Source organism: Protobothrops mucrosquamatus, unplaced genomic scaffold (genome assembly GCF_001527695.2).
Source record: "Protobothrops mucrosquamatus isolate PMUCROS unplaced genomic scaffold, P.Mucros_1.0 scaffold_159, whole genome shotgun sequence".
NCBI lineage: Eukaryota > Metazoa > Chordata > Lepidosauria > Squamata > Viperidae > Protobothrops > Protobothrops mucrosquamatus.
The window spans coordinates 930,881-943,213 of record NW_015386235.1 but is presented as its reverse complement, the minus strand read 5'-3'; the positions used below and the strand labels follow the sequence as shown (position 1 = coordinate 943,213).

Here is a 12,333-nt window from a genome sequence, read left to right as displayed (position 1 = left end):
AAAAAAAAAAAAAAAAGAAAATCAATGGGAAAGTTGGCAGGAGTTAGGAAATGGAGACTACATGATGCTGCATTTAATGACGATGGAGGAAACACTTTACAACCGCAAGAGGAAGTGCTGGAATGGACGTCATAAGGCAACACACTCATGTGATGCTATGGTCCCCATTATTGTCATTAAATAAGGACTACCGGTATTGGCAAATCCATGCCGACTTCTGCCAAGGAATGCATTCTTTTCAACATGTTCTCAAACCAACTGCCTAACATGTAAACCAGACTGATTGGTCTATAGTTATCTAAGTACTATTCCCCTCTTTCTGAAGACAGGAACATATCTGCTCTTCTTCAGTCCTCTGATACTTCACCTGACCCTCAGGATTCCTCTTTTTCATTCTGAAAAGTTTCTTTGTATGTAAGTGGTGGTAAATATTATTGCTACCATTAATCTAATAATATTGCTTCCAACAACTTGGGACACTTAATATTCTTAAATTAGTTTTTGATTGAGTCTTTAAAGCATTTCAGTTAGATTACCTATAAAAAAATAACATTACACATGAACAATGTAACAAATAATAATGAGCATATATGTAAAGAATACTTGCTGTTTAAATGTGTGCCCAATGCCTTCTCCTGCCTTCCAGCCCATGCCCTTCAACATAGCAAGACCATAAGCTTCCACTGGTACCTCTTCATAATCTGCCTCAGTTGACTGCCAAAATTAAAATATATGGAGAGAGAGAGAGAGAGAGAGGAGAAGGAAAAAGAACAAGAATTAAATCATCTGAACTAGGAATTCTAAGAGATATCCAGAATAATGCAGTTTTATTCTTACCGCTTCTGGGCGGAGGCTGACATCCACTTTGTCCCCGTCTTCAAAGCCATCAGGCACACGGTTCACCATGAGGAGAGGAATTGCAAAGTTGGGGTCTACCTTGCTTCCACTTTCCCACAGTTCCTGGGATTTCTTGGATTCTAAACAGCAGTTAACCAAAGCATAAGAGTGAAGTCAAGAAAACTCAGAGTCAAATATTTGTTTCCTAGGTCCAATGGGGAGAAATTAAGAGCCACTCAAATCCAAACTGATCTGGATGTTCATTACAAGAGATTTTCCAGGAAAGCAGCAGTGAAGTATCTGTTTTATCAGATTGCATACTTCACAGCTCTTACAACAACCAGATTTTCTGTTTGTGGCTTAGAAGCATTGGTATTAATTTAGATACATCAACAACTAACAGAAAGTTAGTATGCAAGCATAAGGTATACAGCGCTATAGTTCAACTGCATCATTACAAAGAATACCTCTAGACAATTAACTCTTAATGTTTAAGTTATCTAAATATTAGAGTGTTAATAATCTCTAGTCAACACTGTATAAATACCACCATGCCCAAATAATATATTATTATTAAATGTATTGCTGCCCACCCATCTTGTTGCAGGGCTACTCTTTACACCCTGTGCATTAAAAATGTAAAATGATAAAAAAATGTAAGTATAACATTAATAAAATAATGAAACAATAAAAATAAACAATGAAAGTACAGCAATATGATTAAAAAATGGATAGGGAGGGAGCAGGGTGCATGTGGGAGGGAGGTGGGAGGTATTATTAGTCCAATAACCACCTCCATTGTGGTACTCTCCATTGGGCCCCCAGGCCAACTGGCTGAGCCAGGTCTTCAGGCTCTTACTGAAGGATAGGAGAGTGGGGGGCAGGATGTTCCAGAGGGCAGAGGCTACGGCAGAGAAAGGAAAACAGCCAAGAAGGTCAGAAAGGGCAATCCTATTACCAGGATACTGCAACCATTGTAAATCCATGCTAGCTACCAAAATATCTGAATTTTGATCACATGATCATGGAATGCTGTAATGGTTGTAAGGGCGAGGACCAGTTGTAAATCATTTTTTAGTGCTGAAAAAATGCACTGAATAACTTTGAATGGTTGCTAAACTAATGGCTATAAGCTATGTGCTAGCCTGAGCTCCTGCAAGGGCAGCATATAAGATAATGAATAACAATCAATCATGTGATGGTCAGGAATAAAATACATAATCATCAGGTGATGTCCAGCAGTATCAGTCTTAACTTCACCAAGTGGAGACTTGGTAAAGTCAATGCTATTGACATACATCATAGCAAGAAAACTGCAAATCACTACTTCCTCCCAATTATGCTAATTTATGTTTCTGGTTAGATGGAGATGTTTAGGGAAGGGAGGTTCGGGCTAAAACTTTGAGATACTAGTGGTCCTTATGGTATCCCTGCTCCATGTTCTAACAGAGGTCAGAATCATTTTCCAGCAACATCACTGGCAAACAATCTATTGATTTCTCCATAGTCTTAAAATTAGCCCATTACAAGTTGCCATACCAGGTTCCTGTAATTATAAACTGAAAAAAGAGCATCTCACATTCTGTTTTTTACTAGTGGACAAAGTTGCAATTCTGTGATTTCTTCACCTTCAATGAGTTCTTTGACTGCTTGTGCATCAACACCATTCATCCCATCCTGCTCCTGATGGGTTGCAGATACCTCAGGCTTCTTCCACTGATTCTTTCGGATCAAGGGAATGACAAGCTCTTTTGGCTGAGGGGCTGGTCGAACACTGCAGGGAAAGAAAGAGTGTCAATAAAAATTGTGATTGGGGCTTTTCTATTCACATACATTGTGGAGACGTTTCAAGAGGCTAAACTAGTCAAGCACTAGCCTCTCACAGAACTATGGCCCTTACTATATGCTAGTGAAAAAAAGCCAGATTTTAAAGAAATTACATCAATATGGAGACCAAAGTTTCCAAGTAATACTTAATGCATCCATAATAAGTATTTAAAATATACACTCATTTTTCATTGCTTCACACTGCAAGGAAACTTAGGCAACTGGCTCAGGAAGAAAGTAATGGTTACTTAATGTGTAAAAATGAATTACTGAAAGAAGAATTACACTGATGGAGGGAACCTCTACACTCCTGTTCCTTTTTTGCCCATCACTACACTTAAAATCTCATGTCCAATTTTTTTTTACCTGGTTACAGACATAACCAATAATCAATCCTTCTTGTGATATGGCATGGGAGATACATTTGCAGAGATGACTATCAAGCATTAATTGATAACCCTAACTTGTCTGACATGAAAAAGAGCACAATATGGCCAAAATAAGTAGATGCATTTGATTTGCCTGTGAATGGCAGGCACAAATTTTTGGGTAGCAAAAAAGAAATAAAGAACCACTTGTAATGGATTTGCTGAAATGACAAGCAATTAACATCACAGTAACATCCTTGTTCCACAAAAGTCAAAATATACCTTTAATTTATATTATGATCCCTTCACTCTTTTCCCTGTCCTGTACATTAATAAAGGATAGACTGGAACCTTATCCGAGTAACAGATAACAGATTTTTGGGTGCTCAGTTGGCAGGAAGTTGCAGGCTATACAATGGGATGTAATTGATCAATCAATCAATCAATCAATCAATCAATCAATCAGAATAGAGCTGGAAGGGACTTTTGGGCATCAGGGACCAGCCTTTTGGGCACCAGAGACCAGTTCCATGGAGAGAGGTTTTTCCACGGACTGGAGGGGAGGCATTGTTTCACATATTGCCTGTATCCCATGGATGGGGCTTCGCTTGTTTGCGTGGCCCGATTTCTGGCATGCTGTGGCCCGGTTCTGGTCCATAGACTGGGGGTTGGGGACCCCTGTTCTAGTCCAATTCCCTGCTCAAGCAGGAGACCCCACACCATTTCAGATAGGTGGTAATCTGATCTCTTCTTAAAAACCTTTAGTGATGAAGCACCCACAATGTCTGAAGGCAAGCTGTTCCACTGGTTAATTGTCCTCAATGTTAGGAAGTTTTTCCTTAATTCCATTTGCTTCCATCCATTGTTTCTTGTCTTGCCTTCTGGTGCTTTGGAAAATAAATTGACCTCCTCTTCTTTGTGGCAATCCCTCAAATACTATAATACTGCTATCATGTCACCCCTAGTCCTTCTTTTCTCTAGTCTAGACTATCCAAACCCAAATCTTGCCACCGTTCTTCTTATGTTTTTGTCTCCAGGCCTTTAATCACTGTAGTTGCTCTTCTCTGCACTTTTTCCAAAGTCTCAACATTTTTTTTAATGTGGTGACCACAACTGGATGCAGTATTCCAAGTGTGGTCTTACTAAGGCTTTATAAAGCGGTACTAATACTTCACGTGATTTTGATTCTGTGCCTCTGTTTATACAACCAAGGATTGTATTAGCTTTTTTTGGCTGCTGCAGCACTTACAGGATTAAACAATTAAACTTATGGGATTACTTAGGCAGCACTAACTGATCCTCACTATAGTAGGGAAACTGTATCTGGTCTACCCTCTTCCAGCAGCGGCTCACACGATCGAGTACTGTACTCTTTCCTAACCTGAAACGGAAACAAATCTTCCACAACAGAGTGAGGGCTCTGGGAAGAGACCCATGGCAGAATCCATCTTCTTGACCTAGCAGCTTTCTATATGCGGGGCTTTCGGTACGGGGAGGGGGGGAGTTCATCCCCAGCAACTTGCAAAAGGTTTACGACACAGAGTCCGCCAAACCCGGACACGAAGCCGCCTCCGCACGACAGATCTTCTCTGCTTAATCCGAACCGCACAGCCTCACCCACCCACCCCCACCTGCCCCCGCCGAATCCACACCTTTGCAATTCTTTCCCTTCAACCGCGGAGAGGAAATCGGGTTCCTGTTTCGCTTCCTTGCCATCCTGCCCAGTTATATGGAGAAACCGCTTCCGTCCGCTCGTTCGGGAAAAACTGAACGACACCGGAACTGCTGGCACACCGGCTGGCTTCTCGCTTTCCTCGGCCATCTTCTATTCACTATCTAGTCCTCACCCCGCTTCCGACCACGTGGTGTTCCGTGGCACCCTGGGAAACGGAGTCCTTTAGAACGTTATCTTCTTATTCAGCCCTCGAAACCGGGAGAATTAGACATTACAACTCCCAGGATGCAGCGCCGTACAGTTAACTCGCTACGGGTAACTGTTGCGACTGTCGTGGAGCTTGGCGGCAGAGCGGGGGTGGATACGTTTTCGGTGACGCGTGTGGTGTAAATTGCATTCGAAATCCGAAGGTATTTTAAGAGTTACCGCAGTCACCAGCCACGTCTAAGGAAAAATGGGACGCTCCTCCAAAGACAAACGTGATATTTACTACCGTCTGGCCAAGGAAGAAGGGTGGCGAGCTCGTAGTGCATTCAAACTTCTGCAGCTGGATGAAGAATACCACTTATTTAAAGGTAGGGGGAAAATAATGCTCGCAAATTACATCATGAGTTGATCACTAACACATATTTCTTGCTTTGCCAAAGCAGCTACTATTTTCCAGATGTATCATACTAAAGTATAATTCCATCCCCCACCAGCGCTTTGAAGGGGCTGCATTGGAAGGTATGTAGGAGCACTGAGGCCAAAGACACATGTTAGATCCATGGCTTATCCCATGAACCTATAAAAGGGATTTAACACTTTTAGCTATTATCTTTCTTTCAAGAACATAAGGGTCATACATGATCTTCTCTATATTGTTGAAAGAAAAATCTTCAGGTCCAGTCCAAGCCAGGAATAAACAAAATGGAGGCTGTTTGGAAAGAAGGTGGTTGTTTATTTTGTTGTCAGAAACTTCAGTGACAGCAGCATGTTTCTGGGGTGGCTGACAAAATGGAGCTGGGAGTGGTTGGTTTTTATACCTTGGGCTTTTGTGTTTGGAGTTGTTTCTGTGGCATTGTATTTGAGGTTCTTCCTATTCCTGTGCAATAAACTTTGACCTGAGGTTAAGTGTGCCCTTTTGGTATTCTAATGTTGGGTTAATCCTATTATGTCCTAAAAGTCATGTCCTGCTTCCCTGGGGCTGTGGCTGATGGCTATGTCCTGTGTTGGATTTTTTAGGTGAGGGGTTGCTGGTTCTAATGATATCACTCTGCTGTTATTAGCTATCAAATCTTGCTCCAAGGGATTTCGAAAGATCCTGTTTTGAATGGGCTTCTGCAGGTAGTATTTGCTCATGAATGGGGCCTCAGTCTTTCTGAATAGGATTATCAAATGTGCTTTTCTACCTTTAAGATCCTTTGGGGAAATATAATATTCTGCCGTTTTTAATATTCCCCCAAATATTTCCTTCTATAGAAGGGTGGGTGGGTGCTGACTTCCAACATTATCTTCACAATAGTCCTGAAAGTCAGCTGGACTGAGAGATAGTAACAGACCCAAAACAATCTAGGAATGGTCAAGTAGGGATTTGAACTTGGATCTCCACACTCTTAACCCTAACTCTATAAGCATTCACATCTTTCCATTAAAAGAAGAATGGCTTTCCCATGTGTTGTGGATCCTAATTTCATGGAGTTAAGATTGCTACAGAAGACAGAATATATATAGCTTATCAATCAGTCCTTATGTTTCAAGATTTATGAGCTCGTACTTCCAGCCTCATACATTAACTGTGATGATTATTTTGAACTAAGCAAGCTATCCAGGAAAGAAATATTACCACTGAACATGTGCAGAAAGCTACTTGTTCACAGCAAAAATAATACTATTTGGGAGGCAGAGATAAGGCCTCTGGAATTTTTACAAATTTTACAAATCGTTTATAAAATTTTACAATATTTTTTTTTTTACAAATTTTTACAAAGCATACTTGGTGTCACTTTTATGTTTTGTGGTTTTCCTCCTGACAGTTGTATTGCAATAATGCAATTATTTCTTCTTCTTTTGCCCTTTCCAGGTGTCTCCCGGGCTGTAGATCTTTGTGCAGCACCTGGTAGCTGGAGTCAAGTTCTCAGCCGAAAGCTCAAGTAAGGAAACAATTTGCCTTCAGGGTGGTGGAAGGTTATGCCTCTCAGGGAGAGAGCAACATCATCCTACTTTCTCCTCTTTCCCTTTCTCCAGAGGAGAAGATCCCCAAAATGCAGATATCAAAATAGTGGCAGTAGATTTGCAAGCCATGGCTCCATTGCCAGGAGTCATTCAAATCCAAGGGGACATCACCAAGGTACGTGTTGTTTAATGAAGCCATATAGGAAATAACCCCCATGTCCTGCTCTCATCCTAGCCCAGGGCAGAATATGAGCCCTATTTATTTATTTATTTTTTAAATCCCCTTTGTTCTTCTTTGTCCTCCTCTTCTCTTTCTAGGTTTCAACAGCTCAGGAAATCATTCATCATTTTGAGGGGCAACCAGCTGATCTGGTTGTGTGTGATGGAGCCCCTGATGGTAGGTCTCAACCTAGTCTTATCAGGGATTACCAACTTTGGCAGGCTGACATCTGTTTTCTTGCGGAAGGGGGAGAAGCTGCATAATGAAATGTTTCTTTTGCTCTTGCAGTGACTGGACTCCATGATATAGATGAGTACATCCAAGCCCAACTGTTGCTTGCTGTAGGTATATTCTAATTTTATCCCCATGTCTGATGACTAAAGCAAACCACATAATATGCTACGGGAGGTTTTTGTTGTTTTTTCCTAAATTTCTTCCTCTTCTTTTCCAAAGTATTATGAGATAGTGGTAGTTCTGTTGCCATAGAAACACCAGCAGATCCTAGAACTGTACTTAAACATATTTCATCTGAATTAGCCATCCCACTGATGTTCTTTTTTCCTCTTTTATCCAGGCCTTGAACATTACTACGCATGTCTTAAAGAAAGGGGGGACATTTGTAGCTAAGGTGAGCCATGCAGATGAAGAATCATTGGATATAACAAAGCACTTCTGGGTATCACTTATTCAAGCCTGCTTGTATCCAGCAGCACAGCAAAGTGAATAGTAGTTTTCCAACGCTAGTTCTTGCCTTAGAGAATTAACTGATTCAGTGCTGAAGCAAATGTGGTGGATTTCAGTGGGCAAGTGCAGGTCTGAATCTGCTGTCAGATCAAGGTGGATTTCACCTATTTCAGCAATGATCTGGGAAATAGTAGGTACTTCCAAACCTTGATTAGCAAAGTAACTTTGATAGGACTTCAGATCATGTGCAAACTTATTTGCCCAGGCTGTCTTGGGCTGTTGGGAGCTGTTGGTCACCAATACCCAAAGAGTTGCAACTGTATGACTTATATCGTTCGATGAAAGTTTCAGTACTGTATTTTGCCATTTCCATTGTAATTGATGGGTTGGTGATCTTGGAATCACAGAACCTCAGATTGGGATGACTGCCAGAAGTACTGAGTTACTGCGCCTAGCTGACAGGTTGCATTTCTTCTGGAGGTGCCCTCGATTTCTCTCTCTGCCTCTGCTCCTGGATTCATTATACCCCTAAGAACTCCTTGCTCCTCATTCAGTTTCTGTAGTTTCTGTGACAATGTAACAACGCAGCTAATCCAGGCGTGATGTAGCATTTTGTTCTCCCGTTTCAGATATTCCGAGGGAAGGATGTCACTCTTCTCTATTCCCAGTTGAATATATTCTTCCCTGATGTGACATGTGCCAAACCCCGAAGTAGTCGCAACTCTAGCATTGGTGAGTAACAGTTTCTTACATGACTGCTTCTTGCATGCATATTGACCATTTTTTGGTTCATGGGGAATCGTGCATCAAATCTGACAGAATTGGAAAGCTTTAATGGAATCATAGATATGCTGTTACTTTGGGTGGCTCATTTTGGATTCATTGATAACTGGAAAAATGGGATATATTGGACTTGCTTACATTTAATAAGGTGTTAACATTTTTTCCACTATAGTTACTTTATGTATCTAAACTTTATAGCACTTAAACTGGCTTTGCATTTAACCGTTTTTTATTCAAAGTAAGAAAGCCTGGAGAACTTTTTTTTTAAGGTGAAACTATTCTTAATTGAGGGAACTGAAGAGGACTGAAGAAGAGGCATCCAAAAGTTTAACTTCCTTTCCATTTTTCAGAAGCCTTTGCTGTTTGCCGAAACTATAGTCCCCCTGAAGGTTATGTGCCAAACATGTCTAATCCCCTATTGGATCATTGTTATGGTAAGAAACCTTGAAGAGAAGAGGTTATTGTTGATGACGATATGCTGGGAAATGTGGGAGAAGGATGCTGAAAAAAGGAGGTGAATGGTTCAAGTTATTTGTAGGAACATTGTGAGTGATGAGATTCTGGGAGTGATTCATGCTATTATCTTGAGAAATAGCAGATTTCTGTACCCTAAAGGCTTCTAAGCAGAAGCAATAGTAATTGGTTTCCTGCATTGGAAAGAAGTTGGCTTAGAGATGATCGTGACTGTATGGTCCTTGATTAATTGCTGCTGCTGGGAATTAAGGAGGGGCTTGTGCTTAGACTGCTATTCTTTTTCTCAGGGAACTCTGAGCAGCAACTTGTTTGGTATCTTGAAATCAGTTGAAACATCTTGAGAAACTAAAAGTCAAGGAAAGGGAGGAAAGAATCTTTGGTGAAAGAAGGATGCTTCTTGGATGGAGGAACCAGAAGGCAAATTATACTGGCTCAATTTTGCTGTTTCCAACCAGCAAGAGATTAACCTGGGCAGTTATTGCTGTCCAGACCTTAATTGTGAGCCTAGATTATAATGCAGTTTAATGTAAACTGTCCTCAATATTTTAGGGAATATTAGACAACCTTTGAGGTACCTTGGTTCAAAACCTGTTGCCCAGCAATGCACCATTTTACCTAGTTAAAGGGTACACACAGACAAATATGAGAAGTTAGGAAGGAGGAGGGAGAAAATTTGCTTATTGTTTCTTTGAACAAACATCAAAACACAAATCGTCACAAAAACTACCTCTGCCCTAAAAAATTTTCCTAAGAAAATTTTTGGATTGCAAGAAACTTCCTCAATTGTGGAAGAGAAGCACAAGTAGAACAAATCTATGAATATTTAGGTGAGGACAATAATTAGAAGGAGGTCCTGTGGCAGGCAAGTGTGTAAAGACAGTAATAATTGTCTTCTTGCTTTTGTGATCTCTCTCCACTACAGATGTGGATTTTAATCAGCTGGAGGGTCCCAATCGGGTTATTGTCCCTTTCCTGGCTTGTGGCGATCTGAGTGCTTACGATTCCGATCGGACCTACCCGCTACAGGTAAGACCTGGTGCCCTGCTGGGGTAGCAGGTGATCTGGAAATAAGCAGAGATGGCCCATCCAAAATCATTTTCACATGAACCAGACTTGTTGAGCTTTTAGTTGTGAAAAATGTAAATCCAGCAACTAAGCAGCAGGTTTGAATAGATGCAGATCCCATTCTTTATCCAGCCTCGGAAGTAGTATTTGCAAACCTTTTCTCCAGCAAAGGGATGGTGGGGGTACCTACAGTTGGTGCCAAGTGTTTGAATCCACTCATAGGACAAGAGCTCTGGTGCCTTAGAACAGCGGCCCCCAACCTTTTGGGCACCGGGGACAGTTACATGGAGATAGGTTTTTCCGTGGACTGGAGGGGACATAGTTTCGTGCACTGCCTGCATCCCACGGATGGGACTTCGCTTGTTTGCATGGCCCGATTGCATGCATGCCGCAGACCCGTGCCAGTCCATGGACTGGGAGTTGGGGACCCCTGCCTTAGAACTGTTGGCAAGGAAGCCTGACAGCAGGCAGAGAGAAAGTTAAAAAAGAAGGAATGTTGGGAGTCTGGCGTTCCAACCAGGAGCAGCTTCCTAGATGAGCTAATGTAAGCCTTTCTCTTTCTCCCATGGGGTCAGCTGGATCCTGAGAAGGAGTATACCTACGTGCCCCCGACCCAGCCGCCTATCCGTCCTGCCTACGAAGAAGCCTGCTTCTTAAAGAAACACAACCTCCTTACCAAGGAACAAGGGCCCCACCCTCAGCTTTCAGTGCCGGGGGCTTCAAATTTTCCTCCAGAGACTGAGGTCGTAGATGCCCTGGAGGAACTGTCAGTGTAACACAATCACAGGACTCGGGGAGAGGAAAAATATGACCCTGTGCCAGGTCGAAAGACTACATTTTATCTTCTGCAGGAGCAAAGATAGAAAAGATGAGCTTGTCTGGAGAGTTGGACCTTTGAGGATGCTTGTTCTCAGGGCACATTAGTACTACAACAGGCCTTCGGAGTCATACTGAAATGCAAAAGAACTTTGCCCTTCCAATATATACACATAATCCTAGACAACCTGGCTATCCAGCAGCAGACTTCAGAAGGAGGCTGCATATAACAAGAGATTTGGCCAGGGCTGTTGTGTTAGACAACCTGGCTGTTACAGAGCAGCTTGAGAGTCTTGTCTCTTTCATCCCCACTTCCTGCCTTTTCCAAAGGTGAGAACTTGTAATGGTTGAAATCATGGTCACTTCTCCTTCGTCCCTTTTTTCAGTTTGCCCTACTCCTAGATCTCCAGATCTGCATGAGGGTGACAATTGAAGCAACCACAGAGATGGCGCGCTTTTGCAGGGCTCTTTTATCTCAATCATAGATACTGAAAGTGAGCTAGGAAGGGGAGTGTAGTTTCACTCCAGACAGTAATAGGCCTGTTGAGGTAACTGAAACATTCCATCTTTGTCAATTCTATTCTAAAGTGAGAAAATGGATAACTTGAATGCTCGTTTAATGTCAGATCTAGGGATAAAAACTGCACATGAGCTTGCTCTTGTTAATTTAAAGCAGCAGTTCTCAACCTATGGGTCGCGACCCCATTTGGGGTCGATGACCATTTCACGGGGGTCGCCAAGCAAGGCTGTCCGCCATTTTTTTTTTCCTTTTCCGGCGGGTGCCTTACCTCCCTTGGGCTGGGCCAGCTGGTGGTCGGCCTGCTCCGTCTCTGCCCTTGCCAGCTACGCCTCGGCTGGCGCAGGGGGCGGAACCACGCATGCGCGACGCTCCCGGGCAGGGAAAGTCCTCAACTTACGACCGGTTTAGTCCTTGACTTACGACCGGTTTAGTCCTCGACGTACGACCGGTTTAGTCCTCGACTTAACGACCGGTTGGGGGTCGCGGCATTAAAAAGGTTGAGAACCACTGATTTAAAGGATGTTTAACTTAATTTCTGGTTAGTGTGCACCTTTTCCTATTTTATTGCTCAAAAGTGCAGCATTTATTTTAATAAAAAATTATCATTTCTTCAGTGCTTTCTTCAGTACAGACCAGCCAAAATTTCTCCTTTCCCTCCCTTCTTAGACTAAGTAGCTTAACAGGTTCCAGGAAGATATTCAGGTGGCCTGAGGCTGAGACCTTTAATCAGCAACACTCTTCATGACTTGATCAGATGTTCCTAATTTCTCTTGCTCAGCTTCTTTTAAGTGCTCCTATCTTAATGACAGCAACAATGGATTATTTGCCAATTTTTCTCTCATACAAAAGTATAGTCTCCAGTTTAAATGCAAATTCCTAGGTTTTCTCAGTGTATTGAATCCTATCCTTT

At 42.1% G+C, this 12,333-nt stretch overlaps 2 protein-coding genes across 2 annotated transcripts in view; one reads left to right on the top strand and one right to left on the bottom strand.

The window, feature by feature from the left end:
* Positions 1 to 4,868, bottom strand: part of GPKOW (G-patch domain and KOW motifs) — a 16,523-nt gene extending 11,655 nt beyond the window's left edge. The window contains exons 1-4 of the mRNA XM_015821078.1: positions 4,685 to 4,868; positions 2,466 to 2,611; positions 838 to 977; positions 608 to 714 (exon numbers count right to left, since the gene is read on the bottom strand). Coding sequence (XP_015676564.1) covers positions 608 to 714; positions 838 to 977; positions 2,466 to 2,611; positions 4,685 to 4,854 — 563 coding nt within the window. The 5' untranslated portion in view covers positions 4,855 to 4,868. The remainder of the gene's footprint in view (positions 1 to 607; positions 715 to 837; positions 978 to 2,465; positions 2,612 to 4,684) is intronic.
* Positions 4,869 to 5,115: 247 nt separating this feature from the next.
* Positions 5,116 to 11,289, top strand: FTSJ1 (FtsJ RNA 2'-O-methyltransferase 1). The gene is made up of 10 exons (XM_015821151.1): positions 5,116 to 5,282; positions 6,770 to 6,839; positions 6,934 to 7,036; positions 7,180 to 7,258; positions 7,370 to 7,422; positions 7,656 to 7,709; positions 8,395 to 8,497; positions 8,899 to 8,982; positions 9,945 to 10,048; positions 10,663 to 11,289. Exons 1-10 carry the CDS (start codon positions 5,162 to 5,164, stop codon positions 10,861 to 10,863), a joined length of 972 nt encoding a protein of 323 aa, XP_015676637.1. The 5' UTR covers positions 5,116 to 5,161; the 3' UTR covers positions 10,864 to 11,289.
* The last annotated feature ends 1,044 nt before the right edge of the window (positions 11,290 to 12,333 follow it).

Bases quoted from the DNA above. Each gene is read 5' to 3' on its own strand.
- FTSJ1 (XM_015821151.1), top strand. From the start codon at position 5,162: ATGGGACGCTCCTCCAAAGACAAACGTGATATTTACTACCGTCTGGCC. The intron at 7,259-7,369 runs GTAGGTCTCAAC...TTGCTCTTGCAG, and splicing joins GTGTGATGGAGCCCCTGATG to TGACTGGACTCCATGATATA. The intron at 7,710-8,394 runs GTGAGCCATGCA...CTCCCGTTTCAG, and splicing joins GGGGGACATTTGTAGCTAAG to ATATTCCGAGGGAAGGATGT.